This window comes from Megalopta genalis, chromosome 1, assembly GCF_051020955.1.
Source record: "Megalopta genalis isolate 19385.01 chromosome 1, iyMegGena1_principal, whole genome shotgun sequence".
In the NCBI taxonomy this organism is placed as follows: domain Eukaryota; kingdom Metazoa; phylum Arthropoda; class Insecta; order Hymenoptera; family Halictidae; genus Megalopta; species Megalopta genalis.
In genome coordinates this window covers 7361802-7387072 of record NC_135013.1, presented here as the reverse complement: position 1 = coordinate 7387072, position 25271 = coordinate 7361802, and the positions used below count along the sequence as shown (strand labels likewise).

At 35.6% G+C, this 25271-nt stretch overlaps 1 protein-coding gene across 3 annotated transcripts in view; it reads right to left on the bottom strand.

Moving 5' to 3' along the window:
• Nucleotides 1–33: 33 nt before the first annotated feature.
• Nucleotides 34–25271, bottom strand: part of slif (cationic amino acid transporter slimfast) — a 34351-nt gene continuing 9113 nt past the window's right edge. The window contains exons 1-10 of one of the 3 annotated variants that reach the window (XM_033484542.2): nucleotides 5595–5712; nucleotides 3415–3680; nucleotides 2712–2840; nucleotides 2378–2638; nucleotides 1856–2139; nucleotides 1432–1772; nucleotides 1172–1338; nucleotides 928–1094; nucleotides 747–855; nucleotides 34–671 (exon numbers count right to left, since the gene is read on the bottom strand). In XM_033484542.2, coding sequence (XP_033340433.2) covers nucleotides 550–671; nucleotides 747–855; nucleotides 928–1094; nucleotides 1172–1338; nucleotides 1432–1772; nucleotides 1856–2139; nucleotides 2378–2638; nucleotides 2712–2840; nucleotides 3415–3643 — 1809 coding nt within the window. In that variant the 5' untranslated portion in view covers nucleotides 3644–3680; nucleotides 5595–5712 and the 3' untranslated portion in view covers nucleotides 34–549. Of the gene's footprint in view, nucleotides 672–746; nucleotides 856–927; nucleotides 1095–1171; nucleotides 1339–1431; nucleotides 1773–1855; nucleotides 2140–2377; nucleotides 2639–2711; nucleotides 2841–3319; nucleotides 3681–5594; nucleotides 5713–25271 lie in introns of those variants that run through there. The other 2 variants (XM_033484540.2, XM_033484543.2) reach the window with 2 other exon arrangements.

Below are 25271 nucleotides of genomic sequence, written 5' to 3'. Positions count from 1 at the left end.
AAGAATTGTGTTTAAAAAAGGTACACACAATAGTTTAATATAAAACAATATATTTCTTCGGTGCGAAAAGCACTTAAACAATCAATAAACGTAGTAAAATTTATGTAAGAAATATGTACACTATATCAACATGTGTAGTATATGTATAAATACAAAAAGGAACAAACAGGTTTTACAAAATCCTTATACGCTATACAGTTGGTCAGCAATATTTTATGGAATAAATGGTGTGAATATATTTAAAACACGCAATATATGTTAATCTTATGATGCGTAATAATTGTACTGATGTCAAATAGCCAGCGTTTTACTGACATATTAAAGTTTCACAATAAGAACTATTTTGCATTATAGTAAAGTATGCGAAGAATTTTCTATACAGTTGTACTGTTAACGTCCTTATGTCTTTCCAACAACACACTTACATGAACTGTATATCATTCGTACTTTAATGTCGTAATGGTAATCACTTCCTATAACACCTAGCGCTTTCTCTGAGAAGTTCTTTATAAATTAATTCCACACGTATTACATAGCTCAACATTGTTTTCAGAATCTTGTTACACTTCTAACTTGATCCGCATACTTTCTTTTTATCATTTCAGCTTCCATCTTATCTCTTTTTCCTTGTTCACTGTGAGATATACCATAGAAGAAATAAATAACAAATCCTACAAAAATAAAGAACATTAATAACAAAAGAAAACGCTAATATATTATCTTATTGGCTTTACTGCTATATTTACCGATAATCATCCATATAGCAAATCTGATCCATGTGAAAGCGTCCAACTGTAGCATCAAATACAGATTTACAAAAATGCTACAACATGGTAAAAATGGCACTAATGGTACCTAGAAATAACAGTAATGTTTAACTCGAGCTATCTTTTTTACTTTTCTGAAACAGATTTTTATAATGCGCACCTTAAATGCTATATCAACTTCTTGAATAGGCTGCCTTGCAACAGCTGCTAAATTCAGCAATAATATTATTATAAGTATGACTAGTATCACAGTTTCTATTACGTGGTTACCGAAGGCGTTTGCACCCGCAACATTAATTAACAATGCTATAGCAAATATAATAATACCTGCAATAACGACAGTGAAAGAATAAGATAATGTTAACGATGTTGAAATTTTCAGTTATTCCAGTAATAATACTTACATAACATTGCAATACCATAGCTTGCAATTTTAGTAGTAGTTTCGCTGACCTCCTTCTGATTGTGTAAATTAAATATATGCTTTAGGATATTAATTGGTGAAAATTTAAAACTATTCGTTGATGTTGCTAAAGTATGATGGTTAGAGGTACATTCTTTTCCTTGATATCTAAAAATTACAATAAGATAAATATAATTCCGATGTTGTTAAACAACTCATATATTTCTCACTTAATACTGCATATTTGTTTGGCGCGTGTACCTTAATATTAGAACAGAAATTGCTACTATTGTATACGCCAACAGCGTTCCGATGGACATCATATCGATCAATTGATGAAGATTAAATAAAATAGTCATGAATCCAATAAATAAACCGGAAACTATTGTGCCGAAAATAGGTGTCATGGTTCTGGGGTGTACTTTCGCAAAATATTTAAAAATTACTCCATCGCTACCCATGGCGTACAATACACGCGGTAGGGGAAACATTGCGCCTAGCAAACTTGTGCACAATGCGAATATTGCTCCAATGTTGACAATCCATTTGATAACGAACCAACCAATTTGTTCAAATACAAAGGGAAATGGCGCATCGATATCCTATATCCATACAATTTAAATAAAAGAAACAGCTTCTAACACGTTTTGATTCTATACTCGAAAAGAATTATATGCTACTCTACCTGAGCATAATAAGGCCACATCAAAGTTAATACAGTGGAAATGCTAAAATAAGCTACGAAGATGATACTTAGAGATATAACAATGGCTAGAGGTATATTTCGCTGAGGATTTTTAGCTTCTTCACCAGTAGTTGCCACAGCATCGAATCCCACGAAACCGAAGAAACATTTGGCTGCACCTGCCATTATTCCATTTATACCAAAAGGTATAAAACCTCCTACGCCAGGATGTTCGACTGTGTCCGGTATGTCTTCCGGTCGTTTTCTCCAATTCGCGGGATCAGCTAGTAATTCAATGTTCGTCTTAAAATTTAAGTCTATTTTCTAGGTCTAGTAATAATTAATGTCGTTTTCCAATACATTTTTAAAACTAATTAATTTAAACAAAACAAAACTACTTGTGCCCAACGCTCAGGTTAAAAACAGGTTATGTCAAGGTTATGTCAAGGTGAACGAACACTAAGAAACGACACTTACTACTAGACCTAATATTTAACGTGTACTCTGGCTATATGATTATACCATTTAATGCTCCTGCTACTATAATAATTGCAATAACAATTAGATTCACAACACATAAGATGTTATTCAAGATTGAAGACTCTTTGACTCCTATACTCAATAAAATCACAAGCAGGAACACCACAGAGCATGCAAAAAAATCAGGATACTCTGATAGAAACGATACATTCATAGGCATAGCGGCGGTCAATGCTTTTTTTATCACGTTTCCAGTTAACGCATCCAAATAATTACTCAAGCCGCGGGCGACGCTCGCGGTTCCTGAAAACAAAAGAGACGATGAAGAAACGAATACTATGATAGCTGATAGAAAAATGTTATAAAATTTCTCTACCTATTACATACTCCAAAATTAAATTCCATCCTATGATAAAAGCGACAAATTCTCCCACTGTCACGTAACTGTAAACATACGCCGATCCTGCCTTGGGAACTCTGGAAGCGAATTCCGCGTAGCACATACCTGCAATTATAATTGTCGTGATTATTTTAATCTTGCGCAGTTACATCGAAGAAATAATTTTCCAATAGAGACAAAGTTTTCATTTGAATGTTCCACCTCTGTGCGACCACAATGACAGTTCCTTCAATAATTTTTTAATACTTAAAAAGAGAAAACAAAAATTATTGGTAGCGATTAGTGAAATTATCAGTGGTATTATACAAAGTAATTTCTACATTCTTAAATTTAAGGCTCAAATGTCTGTTCATGACCCATCCATTCTACTTCTTTTTCATACTAATTAACCTCGCAGATTTCCAGCAGGAAACGTCAGAATATTCGATCAATTTTTGCAAAAATCGAAATAAGATTCTATTTCAGGCCCGCGACGCAGTTTCTTCATGTAAAGTCCTAAGATATTGTGGTCGCTGAAGAAATCGTCTTTGTACCGTTTCGTACCGTGACGCGTATAAAAAAAATAGAACACGTGTAATAGTTACCAGCAGACGGAGGAGTAATAAAAATATTTCAAAGTGTCTCCGCGTGACGGGAACAATTATCCGGTTGACGAAGGTTGCGAGGTATACTGATTTACCGGCAAATGCGGAAGCGACGGCGGCGATCAGAAAGGAGATGCTAACGGCCGGGCCGGCCGTTTCTTTCGCGATGCTACCGGCGAGGACATAGACACCGAGACCGAGGGTAGAGCCAACGCCGAGCCCCGTGAGATCCATCAGTCCGAGAACTCGAGCGAGTTCACCTTTGTTTTCGGCGTTCTCATCGATGCGCCTCCTGGTCAACACTTTCCACAGTTGACTTGCCATCCCCAGCCGCCTTCGCTCTCAGTTCCTGGTTTCTTGTCTGCGAACAAAATTGGTTTCGAGATCAGTTAAGTGATCGATCAAGATTTCTCAATGTTCGTAAATTTCAAAAGGGTGCAAATTTCACCCTTTGCGTTTGCAGAATTTTCTCGGGTGACATGCTGTCGACAGCTCGAAATAATATAAAATAATATAACGTTGGAAATGTTAGCTAGGCCTCTATTTAATCAGTTAGCTGTGTTTGATGAGTATACTCGTCAAGGAGAAGCGGTATAACTATATATATAATATACGACGAGTATACTCGTCGTGCCTAAAAAAAATAGTGACCATTGGCTATTTAAATTGTAATTTTAGTGAAAGCAAAAACATATTATCATCGAGATAATATCATGTCAATATTATCATCATGATGTTTAGAATATTTTCAGGCCAATATAGGTCTATATACAGAGTGTCCCAAAAATGTCTGGTATTGCGGAAATATGGGGTAGCTGAGGTAATTCTAAGTAACCTTTTCCTTTGCGAAAATGCAATCCGCGGCTCTGTTTACGAGTTATTAACGAAAAACAGTGACCAATGAGAGGCGTGCTTGGCTGGCGCGAGGTGAGTGACGTATGGCGGCTGAGCCAACGAGCGGTCGAAGCCCAGTTCCGCCGATTGGCTCGGCCGTCTCGCGCCAGCCGGTCATTGGTCATCGTTTTTCGTTGATAACTCGTAAACGAAGCCGCGGATTGCATTTTCGCAAAGGAAAAAGTTACTCAGAATGACCCCAGCTATCCCACATTTCCGTAATGCGAGACATTTTTGGGACATACTGTATAAATAAGATTAGAAAAAAAGGAGACACCACAGCTAATTGGTTAAATAGAATTTCGTTAGAGGATATATTGATCAAAATCTGTTATCTTTGCAGTAGCATAATCGGCAGCAGTCATGTATCATCCGCAAGAGAGGTGACATCCGAGCACAAAGGATTAAGCAGTTGGACTGCTGTAGCTATCTGAGAAGCTGGACGATTTTATTTATGTTTAATACAATTATTAATATTTATTATCGAATATTCGATCGGTTCCTGGTGGCCAGAATTGATTGACAGCCTCCGATTGACCGTTTTGGTACTCGATGAGCTCAACTGTAAGGTCTAGTCTCTAAATCAGGGGTGTCAAACTCGCGGCCCAGTCAATATATCCGACGCAAAATAAAAATAAAATAGAAATAGTCTCGGCCAATAAAATTTCTCCCGAAATAGGAAAGATAGTATCAGAGAAGAGATGTCAAGTATCAGGACGTAAACAATAATTTAACTTTATATATGTGTTTATTACAATGTACTAGTCAAAATAAAAATATTTGTTTCCATGAACATTGATCTTTTTTTGCGGCCCACCTAAAGTTAAGCATTGTTTATTTGGCCCAAGTTAGCTTTTGAGTTTGACACCCCTGCTCTAAATCGTCGTACAATGGTTTTTGGCTGCGACAACAATAATATGGTAACTGTTCTCTGTTACGGTCAACGCAATTGCGCAATCGCATAATAAGAGAATCGGACACTTTCCGAAGCGTTTCCGGAATGATTACGGTATGTACATACATATATGCTGTAATAATACGTTCTCGCGTGTCATCTGCGATCGCTAGTGATTCACGACGAACGTGATTTTCCATTGCTCCTTAAGGATGATAGTCGAGCGACGTTAAATCTAGCATCGTTTGACACGAAAATATTTTCTCAACGGTATTTAAAAAGCTATTAATGTTAACTATAGACATGGTATAACAGTTTTTGCGCAGCGTTCGATATTTTACTAAAATTCAGGGGAAAAGGAATCGTTGCAATATATGTAATTCTCTTGTTTTATTGTAACATTTTCTCGAGATTCGTTCTCCGTAGCGAACGACTTTGCAAACAAGGTTTGCAGCGGTTCCGTTGGTTGCTCCACCCTGTACTTACGAAGGTGGACCACTTGTAAGATGACGGTGCAATTTTTCCTGCTTCCTGATTAGTCGGATTAGTCAACTGCGTGCTATTTCGAGTCGAATAGTGCTATCGCTAAAACAAACACGCTAGCGTTATCATTTTTTACAGTTGGATCTTTGCGAGTGACGCGTTTAAAAGGGTGAACTATTATTAAACAGGAATCAGCTGCTACGTCTGACAATGACTAGCCTATTCCACTTATCTCGAACACACTGACGCAAGCACATGAGAATCTGACAGGCTGGTCAAACTGATTTCCCTTAAAAACGAAGTCTCGAGCGATGGAAATGGCATTTTTCCTTTATGGACTTACAGCAATGTCTCTCTAATTGTCGCACAGATTGTCCACGAAAATGGACAATTTAGGGAGAAGAGAGACGATTATTCGATCCTTGCGGTTCATTTTTATAGTTACGAATTGTCAACAACTATAAAAAAAAACGAGCTTCAAGGCGCGAATAATGGTATTTTCTCTTCCCAAATTGTCCATTTTTGTGCGCAATCCGAGCGTCAGTTAGGGAGACATTACTGTATATGGACTTTTACTCGGCGCAAATACGGACGCGATGTAGCGGCAACTGAAAACTGATGCAAAAATCATTTAAATGGGAAGACAGTGCAAAAATAATGGCGCATTTTTAATGTCAATTCTGAAATACTATACAATAGAGCAGGGGTGGCCAAAGCGACGATCGTGCAACTATAGTAATTTCTCCCCGATTCGCGCTAAGATTGCGCACAAAAATGGACAACTTGGACGATAATGGACGATTATTCCAGCTTAGCGGCTCGTTTTTATAGTTATTGAGACAATCGGCGACTGTAAAAACGAGCCTCGAGGCTCGAAAATCCTCTTCTCAAATTGTCCATTTTTGTGCGCAATCCGAGCGTCAGTTAGGAAGACATTACTGTATATGGACTTTTACTCGGCGCGAATATGCACGCGATGTAGCAGCAACTAAAAACTGATGCAAAAATCATTTAAATGGGAAGATAGTGCTAAAATAATGGCGCATTTTTAATGTCAGTTCTGAAATACTATACAATAGAGCAGGGGTGGCCAAAGCGACGATCGTGCAACTATAGTAATTTCTCCCCGATTCGCGCTAAGATTGCGCACAAAAATGGACAACTTGGACGATAATGGACGATTATTCCAGCTTAGCGGCTCGTTTTTATAGTTATTGAGACAATCGGTGACTGTAAAAACGAGCCTCGAATAACCGTATATTCTCTTCCCCTAATCGTCCATGTTCGTTTAGAAGCTGAGGGACAATCGGGGAGAATTTACCGCAACTCGGATCACCTTTAATTCGATCGCACGTTCGAAAAGTGATTTCGCAACGGACAGATTAAGTATTGATCTAAAATGACGCGCCACGAACAATGATATTTATTAGAAAAATTATTTCACGATAAAAAGAATTATTTCGACGCGATAACAGTTTCTTTGCTCTCAATAGATCCGACAGTAGTCTGCGAGTAGATTAGATTTCGCGGTATTCTCGCTTTCCTTATTTACTTTGTCCTGCAATTGGTTGGCTTTTTATATTAGCCCGCTCCCTTGAATCCACTAATTACCTAATCTGCGATATCGTTAACAGTGCTTCCCCGCGAAGCATCTACGAGATATCGGTCGCGTGCAACACAAAAGCAGATACAGCGTTCTTTAAAAAAAAGAAAAAGAAAGGAAAAACAAAGCAATCAAGTTGATCTTGAAATCACTCGATCGATAGAAAGTTGCACATGAACACTTCAAATCTCTATCGATCGTGATACATACCGTGTATCGGGGTGAGTACAAAGTATCATCTCGAAGTTAAGTGCAATTTAATGTAACGAATCAACGATCCTGATGCGATCACCAGCGCGTTTCGAGAATCGATTTCCTGGAACGCGTACCCGCGGAATCGAAGCGAAGCAAAAAGAAATCACTGTTCGCACAAAAGGTAAGGCGATAACCAGAGATTTCTTTATCCGCGACGAGACCGAACGACTTGCGAGAATTGGACACGTGCGGATCGGATCAAAGATTTCTTTTCACCGCGAGCTTCTTTTCATTGGTTCGCGTTTGCAGGAGTTTCCGTAGAAATTCGCGATTTCGAAGGAGAATGACTAATAACACGGATCGAGCAGAGATCGTGTTTATTCATGTCAGAAGCGTCGATTCGGCAAACGTACACAAGATTCCACTGTGAACGGATTAAATTCGAAGAGCGTCAGGAAACAAAGTTAACCCTTTGCACTCGAATGGCGACTCTGAGGCACCGCTAAAATTGTTATATCACGTTCCGAGATAATGTTTAAACTATCAATGTTTAGATTTAAAAGATTGTTAAATGCATAACTATCGCAGGAATCGCAAAGCTGAATTTCATACGCATAAAATGCGCTTTGTCATATAAGATAGAAATATTAGGCGTTCGGAAAGTTGTTTCGTTTCTGAAACAAAATTTCGTTTTGTAAGCTCGTTAAAGAAACACGTGATTCAGCAATCGAACGGGGCTTCCACGAGATAAGATTTTGAAGATACCAGAAAAATGGCGGAAAGTTTTCTTTTTATTTGAAACGTTAAAAAATTGTCTTTTATTTTCTCGTGGAAGAACGAAACAACTTTCCGAACTGTCCAATACAATAAATTATTATTTTATTATTATTATTATTCTTTTATTATTATTATTATTATTTTATTATTATTATTATTATTTTATTATTATTATTATTATTATTTTATTATTATTATTATTTTATTTATTATTATTATTTATTATTATTTTAAATTTACACAGTTAAAATGGCTTTCGTGTGCAAAGGGTTAATGTCGAATTCACTGTTTCACTTTCGAAAATCCGAACTGACCGATCGTTTCTACATTGTTAGCGTATCGTTGCGACTTTTCTGCAACGTTATTGTACACCTGCGCGCGACATGCGAACGTAAATATTAGCGAGACGTATCTTTCGTCGCGCATGTAAAAGCGCTAAATTCTAGAACACAACTGAAATGTGTTCTTATCGAATCGAACACTAACGTTCGCGATACGCGACACAATTTAGCAACGCGAAACTTTTCATTCAAATACGATTTCAAAGAAAACAGAATGCGTCACGAACGGCGTACAACGCTGCGGACACGAAGAGAGTCCTTTATCGTATTGCGCGGTCCAAGGTTTATGGCGTTTTGCGATTAATGTTCCTCTAATCAAACCACGGTTTCCTCGTGTGGGCATACAGTGGCCCACAAAAGTGTTCGTACACCTTCTAAAGAGCGCAGTAAGTATTTTAACCCTTTGCACTCGACTGGTGACTCCGACTCATAACTTAAAATTGTTATATAACGTTTCGGAGTAATTTTAACATTATCGAATTTGTTTATATTTTAAAAATGGTTGAAAACGTAACTGTTGCACGAGTCGCAGAATTCAATTTCATATATATAAATTGCACTTGAGTCAAACAAAATGGGAATCCTGTAAATCGTGAAAACTATTTCGAATTTAGATATAAAATGGCTTCGAGTGCAAAGGGTTAAAACTGAATTAAACGACTTGGATTTTTCTTTTTTAGATGATAGAGGGACGATGACAGTAATGCTTTTTCTTTTTAATTTTGCTGTTACTTGGAATGACAGAGAAATAAAAATCTCTCGTTTTTTTAACTTTTCTTATCTTCACGTTGTTCCGAGTTACAACAAATTAAAGATCGCAAAAATCACAGTTTTATCACGGTTTTCACCAAAAATTGTACAAAATCTGCGGTTTTTAAAATCCTTCTGCGCCTGCAGCTCGACTCTGGGTTAACCGATTTCGATGAAATTTTCAGCATTCATATAAGTTACCGAGATCTACGAAAGGTATGTTTTAAATTTTTAATTAATTAAGAAACGTGACATTTTAATTTTTTTCTTTTCATTCCAATAGCAAAATAAAAATAAAAAAGCTTTTTAGCCATCGTCTAGTAGACTTTAGATGACCTCTGTCATCTAAAAAAAAAGAAATTGAAGTTATCTAGTTCAATTTTCAAAAAATTGTTACGTTTTAAAAGACGCACGAATACTTTTGTGGGCCACTGTACACATTCGTTTCAGACTCGTTTCACAAACACGGCGACTCGTATCGATATTAGATTAAATTGAAGAAATTTATCTGTCCAATGCCAATGAGAATTACGAACGAGCTGCTAAAAATTACTGTCCACAAGAATTCCTGTCCGCATAAACGGCGCGGCAGAATAAAAATAAAAAATAAAAATAGCCGATAAAAACGACCGACAGCGATTTTCTAAAATGTCCCCGACTCGTTATCCAGAAAATTAACTCTTACAATGTTGTCAGAAAAAATTCAGTTAGTTCGGTACAAGTCTAGAAATGTTCTTCTATCTAAAAAGAAAACAAAAATAAAACAGATAGAAGAATGTTTAAACATTGTCGAGAGTCACTGTATCTCAGCGTGTAAGCAATTAAAGGAAGAAGATGCACTCGTTAAGAGATCGACTGGCTGATCGCGAGGCGACGATTCTACGAAACAAGAAACGATAGAAGGCATCGTAAAGCGGTGCCGCGCGCGTCAATAAGTACTGTGCAGCGCGATAACGTTATTGTTCCATGTACCTGAAATTGGATAAAAATAACTTCCGATTGCAGCAAGCTCTGGTCGCTTTATTCGCATCGTTTACCTTTGATCTGGATACCTAAACGGTCGCGATAATCGCGATAACGAGAGCCGACGACGTTTTTCTCGGATGGATGCGATCGAAACTACATACGTATTTTTGCGCAGGAATTTATCGAAATCGATAGAAACAACGAAGTTACGGACGCCCGATGCGAGGACGTGATACGGATCGTCCGATAGATAGAACTTTAAACAAGTATACCTAGAAACCTTATTTTATGATACGGCTCGCGCGGTATCTCGAGATATAATACCCCGGTCTCACAGATTCCACATTCGGAGAGAATCTTCGGCGGGCTTATCGGAATCTCGTCGGAATCGAATTTTTCGAAGCGCCGTCGTTTTCAAAACAATGAAATAGGACATTCGGTTCGGTCGATTATCGGAACAGCCGCGCCGATATTTATGAGAAAGCTCTCTACTCGCGTTTTGTTCTGTCTCGAATTTATCAGAACGCTCGGTATCGTATCGGCCAATCAAACTTCTTTCCAATTAGGATTTTTAATTAATTAGGATAACAGTTGCAATAATTAAATCATGTAACGATAATAATTGTATTATTATAATTAATTACAATTATGATAATTGTATTATTGTCATTAATTTAATTATAATTAATTACAATTATAATAATTGTATTATTGTCATTAATTTAATTATAATAATTCTATTAGAATAATTGTATTATTGTCATTAATTTAATTATAATTAATTACAATTATAATAATTGTATTATTGTCATTAATTTAATTATAATAATTCTATTAGAATAATTGTATTATTGTCATTAATTTAATTATAATTAATTACAATTATAATAAATATATTATTGTCATTAATTTAATTGTAATAATTCTATTAGAATAACTAATTATAATTATAGTAATTCTATTAGAATAACTAATTATAATTATAATAATTCTATTAGAATGACTAATTATAATTGTAATCATATTCTATTAGAATAACTAATTATAATTGTAATAATTCTATTAGAATAACTAATTATAATTATAATAATTCTATTATCATAACTAATTATAATGGCAATAATTCTATTATCATAATTAATTATAATGACAATAATTCTATTATCATAACTAATTATAATGGCAATAATTCTATTATCATAATTAATTATAATGACAATAATTCTATTATCGTAATTAATTATAATTATTGTATCATTAAAATCAATTATAATGATAACACACACACACACACACACACACAATAAGGATTTTAATCTAACAAAGATTTCTAGCTGATACAATTTTAAGTGTTTTGACTTGAGCAAAAAGAAATAGAGAAGAAGAGAGAAAACAACGACGAAGATCTAAAAAAATAATATTTTAGCCCAGTATACCGCATTGGTCCATTGTTAAATAATTGCAGTTGAACAGAAAAACCCGGAGCAATTTCTAATATTCGCGACTAATCAATTTGTCTTTTATTACATAACGCGTTACGTTACTTTGCGTATTTTAAATACTTTTACACGTGTATCATACCGCAAACAATTCTGTTATAATTGTTCGCTTCGTCGTATAGCGTTCGAGGATCTTCAATGTCGACGGTTATCGGCACGAGGAATGTGGAAAGGTTGTCCACACGTGCGGCGCGCAACACGAGATAAATAAAATAGCATAAATTTGCGTGCGTAGACTTAGGGAGGAAAGACGTCGTTAATCGACTGTCAGATAATGAACGGGGTTACAATTGTGAGAAGAAGATATTTCCTCGGTTCGCGCACACGTGAATACTTGGAACGACGATTACCACGTCGCATACCACTTGTATATCCGACAGCCGGCAAACAATGAACGAGGATAGAGGAAACAATAGATTTTCACCGGCTTCGCTATCTTCACGACAGATCTGGCAGATCGTCGGATAGAGATACCGTTAATCAGTAAATAATTTAACGGATGATTAACCACTTCAACCGGTTACACTTGCAGGAAACAGCCTAGATTAGACTTTACAACGAAGTTTCCGTTGATTTTCCGTCGACGAATTTAACGATGTTCAAAGCGAATCGGGTTTCGAATCGTGCAGAATTAGAGAGGAGAAACGAACGCTATTGTATCAGAACTCCTTGTGCGCCCCTTCCTTGTAAAATCGACCGAATCTGACGATATCGAATCTAATCTTGGCATTTAATTCTCGTTCATCCTTTATTTTTTCGACTCGATCAGTCTCTCTCTTAATGCCGAATTGAAAGAGCAACGTCGAAAGATCGGTACAATGAAAAGGCAAGTAATTAAATTTGTATAAAGTCTTTCTTTAATCATCTATAGAGCCGCGATAAGGCGGGACGAGATTAGAATAAGATTACCGGCGACGTCAATAAACAGTAAATGCAGCGCGTGCCGCTTTTTTGGAAGCAGCGAAAGATGCGTCAGATTAACGCGAGAGACGGATAAGGGTTAATTCATTTTTTTAGGAAATATTATTGTATATTATATTATTATTATCATTAAATATTGTATTATTATAATTATTATTATTACTAAATATTATATTATTATTATTAAATATTATATTATTATCATTAAATATTGCATTATTATAATAATAATTATTATTAAATATTATATTAGTATAATTACTAAATATTATGTTATTATAATTGATATATTTCTTTAGGAAATATTATTGTATATTATATTATTATTATCATTAAATATTGTATTATTATAATAATAATTATTATTAAATATTATATTATTATCATTAAATATTATATTATTATTATCATTAAATATTATATTACTATTATCATTAAATATTGTGTTATTATAATTATTGTTATTATTAAATATTATATTATTATTATCATTAAATATTATATTACTATTATCATTAAATATTGTGTTATTATAATTATTGTTATTATTAAATATTATATTATTATTATCATTAAATATTATATTAATATTATCATTAAATATTATATTAGTATAATCACTAAATATTATATTATTATTATTATTATTGTATATTATATTAGATATTATGTTAAATGTTACATTAAATATTACATTATATTACAAATTATCGTATGCTCAGCAGTCTCCACAATTAAAACCGAATTATTTCAAAACCGCTCGGCAAGATCCTGTTTAATGAATAGAATAATCACAGAGGCATGCCATAAGCGGACAGATGGGTCTAAAGAGATTCCACAATGCTGTTACAACGTGCCGGCAACAGTTTTTCATTTCTCTCTCTCTCTCTCTCTCTCTCTCTCTCTCTGAGATCGTGATGAGGTACAAAACCCGGCAAAAACAGAAACCCGGCAGGAATGTTTTTGCAACGGCCGTGCAAACAGCCATCCATTTCGCCGTCACCGTCCATTAATTCGCGTCAACGGTACAGTATCATAAGCGTGCATACATATGTAAGCGTGGCGTTATCGCAAGAAAGTATCGAAGCTCGTGGATCGGTCAAAGAATTCGCTTTATGATTGATTTATGGCATCTTGCACAATTATGGGCTAATCGTCGAGCGCGTTTCTTTTCCCTTCGAGCGGCCGAACGAACGACAAAATGGCTGATCGCGCCGACGTTCTCGCGCGCGATATTTCGCGGAGTTTCGCCTTTCAGGATTTCGAAAGCACCGGATTTTCGAGAAATCCTGCCGTCGTGGAAGAAAAACGCGGCACGATTTGTAAATTGTTCGCAATGTTCTTTTGTTTGCAACGTTTTTACTTCGAACGTGTAACCAGCAGAGAATTTCATTTTCGAAAGTCGTCACGGTTGGAACACTCGGCGGTTTTCGAAGGAAACCGAAGCAAAGATCTAAGGGAAGATCGGGGAGAATTGTTGTATAACATTTCAAAATAATTTTAACGTTATCAAATTTGTTTATATCTTAAAAACTGACAAAAGCGCAATTGTCGCGCGAGTTATAAAAGTCAATTTCACATATATAAAATGCGCTTAAGTTGTACAAAATGGAAATACTGTGAGTTAGAGAAACTATTTTGAATTCAGAGTTAAAATGGCTTCGAGTGCAAAGAGTTAATAAACAGCAAGGAAGAAATTCTATGGGAAAAATTCTATGCTGTGCTGTGAACGACAAAGGATGTCGCGATACTAATACCGAAGCAAAGATCTAAGGGAAGATCGAGAAGAATTAATAAACGACAAGGAAGAAATTATATGCGAGAAATTCTACGGTGCACTGTGAACGACAAAGGATATCGCGATACTAATACCGAAGCAAACATCTAAGGGAAGATCGGGTAGAATTAATAAACAGCTAGGAGGAAATTCTATGGGAAAAATTCTATGGTGCACTGTGAACGACAAAGGATGTCGCGATACTAATGCCGAAGCAAAGATCTAAGGGAAGATCGGATAGAATTAATACAGAATTAATATTAATTATTACAGAATTATTACAGAATTAATACAGAATTAAAACAGCAAGGAAGAAATTCTATGAGAGAAATTCTATGGTAAACTGTGAACGACAAAGGATGTCGCGATACTAATGCCGAAGCAAAGATCTAAGGGAAGATCGAGAAGAATTGATAAACAGCAAGGAAGAAATTCTATGGGAAAAATTCTATGGTGCACTGTGAACGACAAAGGATATCGCGATACTAATACCGAAGCAAACATCTAAGGGAAGATCGGGTAGAATTAATAAACAGCTAGGAGGAAATTCTATGGGAAAAATTCTATGGTGCACTGTGAACGACAAAGGATGTCGCGATACTAATGCCGAAGCAAAGATCTAAGGGAAGATCGGATAGAATTAATACAGAATTAATATTAATTATTACAGAATTATTACAGAATTAATACAGAATTAAAACAGCAAGGAAGAAATTCTATGAGAGAAATTCTATGGTAAACTGTGAACGACAAAGGATGTCGCGATACTAATGCCGAAGCAAAGATCTAAGGGAAGATCGAGAAGAATTGATAAACAGCAAGGAAGAAATTCTATGGGAAAAATTCTATGGTGCACTGTGAACGACAAAGGATGTCGCGATACTAATGCCGAAGCAAAGATCTAAGGGAAGATCGGATAGAATTAATACAGAATTAATATTAATTATTACAGAATTATTACAGAATTAATACAGAATTAAAACAGCAAGGAAGAAATTCTATGGGAAAAATTCTATGCTGTACTGTGAACGACAAAGGATGTCGCGATACTAATCGGAGAACGATTACCATCGCGCGAAGGGCGCGTTTTACGAAAAGGTCGCGCTCGGATTAATCGCATCGATGACGAATTAATTGTTCGGGATGGAAATCTTCTTTGCCGAAGCATCGTGGATGTCCTCGAAGATCTACGGAGCGTGTCGCTTCGACAACGTCGGACCTTGCTTTCGAACTTTCGAGGTTTAAATTTCAATGTCGAGCCTCTTAAACGGCTCCTTCAATGAACGCTACATGTTTTGAAGGTTGTCGCGACCATTCGCCGGCATGTCTGCCAACTCGCATTCAAGTGCGAGGAAAACTTCTCTTCCGGAGAACGTTTATGCTGTTTTTAGAAATTACGGAAAAACACGAGAGAGAGAGAGAGAGAGAGAGAGAGAGAGAGAGAGAGAGTTTCTAACGGGACGACGGGACTTCTGGTGTGAAAGTGCAAAGATGACATTAACGATCGCTCACGGACCGAGAAAGATAGCTTATTCCTCGTCGTATCTTTGCCGTTTCGATTAAAGAGTAAAACCCATTCGTGATATCTGCCGTCTGATAACCATTTCATTCCAACACGCGAGGCCAACAATCGCGCCTCGATAAAATTCCATTTCGACGAGAACACTGCAATATTTTCTTCGTATCGTTCATTCATTGTTAACACGTTCGTCGCCCAGCGCAATTCGGTTGAGTTTCTCGCGGGGCCCAAATCCGATCGATGGAGCACCGAAACATAAACAGAGCGATAAATTTCTTCAAATAAATAATTTTAAATAAATTTAACTTTGACATAAACTGAACGACGAGAAGCGAGAGAAAATGTAGAAAAAATTACGTTCTATTGTTCGAATTGTCCAAAATCACGTCAAATGTGTTTAGAATGTTTCAACGCACAACATAACGCATACGACATAGTATAATGTAATGTATTATACTAAATATAAATAAAAAGTAAAATATAAGTATAGTATAAGTAAAAAGTGTAGTATAATATGCATATAGTATAATATTTTTAGTATTTTTAAGTTGTATATCCTATATTTATATTTCAGTGCTTATTCCATTTTATTCCTTTTAAAATCCAACTATAATTTAAAATCCAACTTATTAAATCCAAATTATTAAAATCCAACTTAAATTTAAGTAAATATAAATGAATAAAAAGTATAGTATAATATGCATATAGTATAATATTTTTAGCATTTTTAAGTAAATATAAATTAGTAAAAAGTATAGTATAATATTTTTAGCATTTTTAAGTAAATATAAATTAGTAAAAAGTATAGTATAATATTTTTAGTATTTTTAAGTTGTATATCCTATATTTATATTTCAGTGCTTACTCGATTTTATTCCTTTTAAAATCCAACTTATTAAATCCAAATTATTAAAATCCAACTTAAATTTAAGTAAATATAAATTAGTAAAAAGTATAGTATAATATTTTAAAAGGAATAAAATGGAATAAGCACTGAAATATAAATATAGGATATACAACTTAAAAATACTAAAAATATTATACTATACTTTTTACTAATTTATATTTACTTAAATTTACTTATATTTACTTAAAAATACTAAAAATATTATACTATACTTTTTACTAATCCAACTATAGTTGGATTTTATATGAAAGTCCTATAAATTGAATAAGAAGAGCGTCACCCACATTTGGGTGACGGGGCCCCCACGGAAGCATACCCGTCGCCCAGATCTGAGTGACGCGGCGACGAACGTGTTAAATCGTTCGAGTGCTATTGAAACTGTGCACGAAAGTCCGACGACAATAGAAACGATAGCTTCGCGGTTAATCGGCTTACTAATCGAACAATATTTTAGCGTTCGATTGCGCTTATTGTTAGATTTTATTGGCCTAGTTTACGGTTTTCGTCGGTCTCGAAAAATATGCTCCGTTTCTCCGTATTTTTCTATGCCGTATAAAACACATATATTAATTAAGATTAATATATATTTATATCATATATTAATTATTATTATATATTAATATATATTTATTTTAAATATATTAAAATATACAGCAAAACCGATCGTCTTCGACGAGTCTTTCGCACCGTCGAGATCGAATCGAGACTGCACGGCTGCCGTTCGCAGAGATAAAATGGCGTCCGCTGGAAAACAGATTAAAGACTTTCGGTTCGTTGCTTTCCGTAAACGAGAAATTAACGCCTGTTTTATCGGGAAGCAAAGCCGGCCGATCAAACGCTACCAGTAGTAAATCACATTTTCGAGAGAGACACGACACGCGTCCTTGTCGCGTTTGTCAACCGGGAGGCGATCATCGGACGCATCAATCTACGACATCCGGGATTTCGAGTGAAACAACCTAGTACGCAGCAGAAAACATCATTTTATCGCGCTTACGCCATTTGTTCGCCGAACAATATAAACTCGATTTCTCGTACAATATATTGACACACAGACACGCGCGCGCATACACATACAGATTCCGGCGCGCATTATATGCACAAGAATTCCCAAGGCTGCACGGCCGTTTACATCTTTGTGAATCGCCTTGATCCCTTTAAGCTTTGAGATCGTGATCGGTGGTTTAAAAAGAGGGGCACAACCGTCGTTACGTATCCACGTTCTGCGCGCCGCGTTTGTCAATAGAAAGATTCGTTCTCGACGCGCGCGCGTGTTCCCCCCTTCTCCCCCCGTTGCGTCTCGTCGTTGAAATTCCGCCGATAGTTCGGCGGAATATATTATATAGGAATATATAGTAATATAGTAATATATTATTATATTATATTATTATTATATTATTATTATTATATTTATTAATTTATTTTATAATATTAATTAAATATATATAAATATATATATATATATATATATATATATATATATATGAATTATATTATATTATTATATTATATATTATAAAGGAATATAGTAATTTCTCCTTAATTCGCGTTCCCTAATTTTGCGCACAAAAATGGACAATTTGAGAAGAGGATTATATTCGAGCCACGCGGCTCGTTTTTACAGTCGACGATTATATCAGCAACTATAAAAACGTTGAAGGACAATTCGGGAGAATTTACTGTGTATCAGGGGTGGCTGAACTTTCGATCACTACAGGCGATCTGTTTTTTTTTTAAATTATAGGCGGCGGTCTATCAACATCGTTTCTGTTGAATGATCATAAGAAAAATAATAATTTAAAGCCAGAAATAAGTTTAAATTTTAAATAAATATACACAATATTAGACGGGCGAGCGACCTGGAATATAGTAATTTCTCCCTAATTTTGCGCACAAAAATGGACAATTTGAGAAGAGACAATTTCGAGCCTCGCGGCTCATTTTTACAGTCGCTGATTGTCAGCAACTAGAAAAACGTTGAAGGACAATTAGGGAGAATTTACTGTGTGTCAGGGGTGGCCAAACTTTTGATCTCTACGGGCGACCTGCTTTTTTAAAATTATAAGCGGCGGTCTATTAATATAGTTTGTATTAAGTGATCATAAGAAAAGTAGTAATTTAAAGCCAGAAATAAGTTTAAATTTTAAATAAACATAGATAATATCAGACGGGCGGGCCACTAGGGATATAGTAATTCTATATTCCTAATATAGGAATATAATAATCCTATATTCCTAATATAGAAATATAGTAATATATTCCTATTATATTAGTATATTTCTAATATAGGAATATAGTATATATAATATTAGTAATATTAGTAATATTAGTATATTTCTAATATAGGGATATAGTGATATATTCCTATTATATTAGTATATTCCTAATGTAGGAATATACTAATTCGTGCTCCCTAATTTTGCGCACAAAAATGGACAATTTGGGAAGAGGATTTTCGAGTCTCGCGGCTCGTTCTTACAGTCGCCGATTGTCTCAATAACTATAAAAACGAGCCGCTAAGCTGGAATAATCGACCATTATCGTCCAAGTTGTCCATTTTTGTGCGCAATCTTAGCGCGAATCGGGGAGAAATTACTATAGTTGCACGATCGACGCTTTGACCACCCCTGCTCTATTGTATAGTATTTCAGAACTGACATTAAAAATGCGCCATTATTTTAGCACTGTCTTCCCATTTAAATGATTTTTGCATCAGTTTTTAGTTGCCGCTACATCGCGTCCATATTTGCGCCGAGTAAAAGTCCATATACAGTAATGTCTCCCTAACTGACGCTCGGATTGCGCACAAAAATGGACAATTTGGGAAGAGAAAATACCATTATTCGCGCCTTGAAGCTCGTTTTTTTTATAGTTGTTGACAATTCGTAACTATAAAAATGAACCGCAAGGATCGAATAATCGTCTCTCTTCTCCCTAAATTGTCCATTTTCGTGGACAATCTGTGCGACAATTAGAGAGACATTGCTGTTAGTCCATAAAGGAAAAATGCCATTTCCATCGCTCGAGACTTCATTTTTAAGGGAAATCAGTTTGACCAGCCTGTCAGATTCTCATGTGCTTGCGTCAGTGTGTTCGAGATAAGTGGAATAGGCTAGTCATTGACAGACGTAGCAGCTGATTCCTGTTTAATAATAGTAGTTTAATAATAGTTCAAAAATGGACAATTTGGGAAGAGAAAGTACCATTATTTGCCATTATATATTACCATTATATTATTATTATATTACCATTATATATATACCATACGAGCCTTGAAGCTCGTTTTTTTATAGTTGTTGACAATTCGTAACTACAAAAATGAACCGCAAGGATCGAATAATCGTCTCTCTTCTCCCGTCGATTAGGCAACGATCGTTCGCGTCGCGCGGATAATTATTACAATTCCTTCCGGCGTCGTCGTTTGCGGTATCTCGGAGAACGGAATAGGGGAAATACCGTTTCCGGGGAATACCGTCACGTTTATCGCATAATTTACGAAATCATTGTTTTTAAGGTCATCGTTAATGTTATCAAGAGCGATTACTAGACCGCGGTTCCTAATGCAGCATGAAAAATTGCCCGCGTCGATTGTACGGTAAACAAACAAACGATAGTTACCGTTCGATATTTTTAACGCGTTAAAAATAGTGCGACAAGATTCTTAGATTTTTTTTTAATGTCTTCGACCATTTTTGCCCGTGAATGCGCGAAACCCGCAGTCTAGTGATTACAGGCAATTTAACATTGGAAATGTTGCGTTAACATTGCAATTATCGTCGCATTAGGCGGTGGCTCGGAGTATTTTAAATCGTTCGCTTAATTGCTCGATTAAATAAGATAAATTGCTGTCGCATCGGGAAGGCTAATAAGTCTGGAAGGAATATCTTCGAAAATGTGTTGTGAAAAATTGCTGAACGAAGCTCAGAATTGTTGTGAACGTCGTCGATAATACAACCGTGACAATAATCCGCTGTCCGAGGGTTAAACCTGCAACGTTCTGGATATTCGAAGAGACGCATAGGATGTCGCGAATGTGTCCAAATATTTGATTGAAATTGACTGAAATTCGTATGATTGATCGAGAGAACGCTTGGAAGGAGGATGTGAAAACGAGTCGTGAAAACAAACACGAGAGCCGATTTGCGATCACAGACGACTCTCTAATGTGCACACGTGAGAGAAATATACCGGGTGTTTAAATAACATTCGCAGTCGCTTCTTTATGATCAATCATACTAAATCGACGTGTCCACCGTAAAACTAAATTGTTCTGTCTAAATTAATTAAGACTGTCTAAATCAATGAGGACTGTCTAGGTCAATTAAGACTGATTAAATTAATTATGACTGTCTACATTATTTTCTGCAGATTATATTCTGTAAATTATTTTCTCTTAAGACAGAAAATAATTTAGACAGTCATAATTAATTTAAACAGTTTTAATTGATTTAGGCAGTCTAAATCAATTTAGACAGTCTAAATCAATTAAGACTGCCTAAATTAATTTTCTATTTTGAATCTAAATGTTGCTACAATTTTTCTACAATTTCTCTATCATTTGTCTACGATATCAATTGCAACATTTCTTTTCTACAATAAAAAAGCAGGCTCAATTGCAACACGAAAACTTGAATCAGCTTTGTTTAAATTAATTATGACTGTCTAAATTATTTTCTGTAGATTATATTCTGTAAATTATTTTCTCTTAAGACTTAATTGATTTAGACTGTCTAACTCAATTAAGACTGTTTAAATCAATTAAGACTGCCTAAATTAATTTTCTATTTTGAATCTAAATGTTGCTACAATTGTTCTACAATTTCTCTATCATTTGTCTACGATGTCAATTGCATCATTTCTTTTCTACAATAAAAAAGCAGGCTTTTTTACAACAAAGAAAACTCGAATCAGCTTTCTAAAAAAAAACCGCTCCTTAGCAGGAGTAATTGACGACGATAATTTCCTGTATTTGCATCTATATTTGCAACTATACGCCCGTTTGCAGTAGTTTTAGACAGCGTTTCGCGTACCAATTCGCGAGTACCTAATTGTGATCTCGGCGCTTTCGATCCTTGAAAGAAGGATCGACCGAAAATTCAGAATCCACGATAACATTGGCGCGCATAGGAGAGTCAAATAAAACGTATTCTGCTGGTACTATCCAACGTGACAAGGTTACAAGCCAATTAAGGCGAGGCACCGGGGTACCGTGTCCCCATTGCGTGATTCCCCTCGAACGATCCTCGGCGTAATGCCTTTATTTACAATACGCGCACGGGCCAATTACCAATTTCACCAATCGATGACGCTTCGCTCGGGATTCGGCGGCTCGTGTTTGTCTGCGGCGAGGATACTGTATCCTAACAATCTAGTTGCTGATAGCTTGTTAGAACCGGACTGCGGATCTTTATGCATTCGCGGAATGCGCGGTTCTTTTAACTCTTTGCACTCGAAGCCGAATTGACGCAAAATTTAAAATAACTTTCCTCATCCACGGTTTTTCCATTTTATATGATCTAACGCATATGAAATCGAATATCGTGACCCGTGCAACAGTCAGGCTTTCAACAGCTCTTTAAATACGAAGGAATTTCATTAATAAAATTATTTTGAGACGCGACAACAATTGTTAACGGCGCCTCGGAGTCGCCACTGGAGGGTAAAGGGTTAAATGCGCGGTTCTTTTAACTCTTTGCACTCGAAGCCGAATTGACGCAAAATTTAAAATAACTTTCCTCATCCACGGTTTTTCCATTTTATATGATCTAACGCATATGAAATCGAATATCGTGACCTGTGCAACAGTCAGGCTTTCAACAGCTCTTTAAATACGAAGGAATTTCATTAATAAAATTATTTTGAGACGCGACAACAATTGTTAACGGCGCCTCGGAGTCGCTACTGGAGGGTAAAGGGTTAAATGCGCGGTTCTTTTAACTCTTTGCACTCGAAGCCGAATTGACGCAAAATTTAAAATAACTTTCCTCATCCACGGTTTTTCCATTTTATATGATCTAACTCATATGAAATCGAATATCGTGACTCGTGCAACAGTCAGGCTTTCAACAGCTCTTTAAATACGAAGGAATTTCATTAATAAAATTATTTTGAGACGCGACAACAATTGTTAACGGCGCCTCGGAGTCGCCACTGGAGGGTAAAGGGTTAAATGCGCGGTTCTTTTAACTCTTTGCACTCGAAGCCGAATTGACGCAAAATTTAAAATAACTTTCCTCATCCACGGTTTTTCCATTTTATATGATCTAACGCATATGAAATCGAATATCGTGACCCGTGCAACAGCCAGGCTTTCAACAGCTCTTTAAATACGAAGGAATTTCATTAATAAAATTATTTTGAGACGCGACAACAATTGTTAACGGCGCCTCGGAGTCGCCACTGGAGGGTAAAGGGTTAAATGCGCGGTTCTTTTAACTCTTTGCACTCGAAGCCGAATTGACGCAAAATTTAAAATAACTTTTCTCACCCACGGTTTTTCCATTTTATATGATCTAACGCATATGAAATCGAATATCGTGACTCGTGCAACAGTCAGGCTTTCAACAGCTCTTTAAATACGAAGGAATTTCATTAATAAAATTATTTTGAGACGCGACAACAATTGTTAACGGCGCCTCGGAGTCGCCACTGGAGGGTAAAGGGTTAAATGCGCGGTTCTTTTAACTCTTTGCACTCGAAGCCGAATTGACGCAAAATTTAAAATAACTTTTCTCACCCACGGTTTTTCCATTTTATATGATCTAACGCATATGAAATCGAATATCGTGACCCGTGCAACAGTCAGGCTTTCAACAGCTCTTTAAATACGAAGGAATTTCATTAATAAAATTATTTTGAGACGCGACAACAATTTTTAACGGCGCCTCGGAGTCGCCACTGGAGGGTAAAGGGTTAAATGTCAGGAAACTTAGAAATTAACGAGTTATATAATAACATTTTTCATTTCTTTTTGCAATAATCGATCTTTTAGTCGACGAAGCAAATTTTTCTCTGATTTAGAATTTTTATAAAATTATGTACGAACATAAGACTATTCGTAAATATTCGCGGTATAGTTGTAACAGCTTTTAACAACTTGCCATACGATTTATTTAACACCAGAACTACCGAAACTTAAATGCGAATAATGTACGGGGTGTCCCGAAAATGTCTCGCGATCTGAAAATCTAATCCGCGGCTTTGTTTACGAGTTATTAACGAAAAACAGTGACCAATGAGAAGCGAGCTTATTCGAAATTACAAGATTCAACTTGTTTAAATTTTTATAATAATATGGGCTTGCATAAGGAAATATATTCAATAATATTCGATAGAAATATAGCTTTGCGATAACAATAATCGCAAAAATTATTTGGCAGTTAGGTTGATAGTAAGTTTAGCGTTAAATTATTTGCTGTGTTTTTAAATAAAAATTGCAACGAAAATTAATTGACTACAATGCACGAGACAATTTCTTGGTTTATACGAATAAAGTCAAATTTATCGTTAATTTTTAAGATAAGATTGAGTTTAAAAACTCGTGGAGTATCCATCGGTAGCCAAGTAGAATCGCAAAGCTCAGAACAGATAAACAGATATCTTATGTGGCTCGATCGTTTTTCTTGAAAACGTTATCTGACATAAAATACAGTGATCCACATTGTTTTATTTATTTTTCCATATTTCTTCCTGCCTGGTTGTGCTACCAATACTAAGAAACCCGGCACGATGAAGCAAACAGGTCGGTCAGTCTTTTCTGTAAGTAGAACCAGCGCGTCATGATCAGACGCAGCAGCCGGTTTCATTATGCATCGCTTAAATAAATGAATCTTCAAACTGAATTTCCTCGACTCCACGTTTCTGTTACAAATTTTTTTCGTGTCACTTTTTTCTCAATCAATCTTTGCATTATCATTTACAGACACGCGATGTATGCGTTGCCTAAAAAAATAAAAAAATGAAAATTAAAAGATACAAAAAGTCATACTGTCTTTTTATTAGACACCGCATTCTATATCGTGTCTCTCTATCAGTTTATATTGATATTTATAATGACTCGTTCTAAAAATAAATTGAATATTAAGAACGCGGCTACTATCTCGCATATTAATTCGCGATAATAAAGGTTATAATTCCATTTACTAGCATCGATAAAATCAAATGCCGAGGTTATTGTTATTATATACATACATCGAAATTTGTTCGTGTCACTTTTTTTCAATCAATCTTTGCATTATCATTTAGAGACACGCGATATATGCGTTGTCACAAAACAAATTAAGATCAATAGATACAAGAAAAGCATGCTGTGTTTTTATTAGGCATCGCATTTTATATCGTGTCTCCCTAGTAATATATATACAATATTATTATACAATATTATTTTATTATATATATATACAATTTTTATTTATATTATTAATTT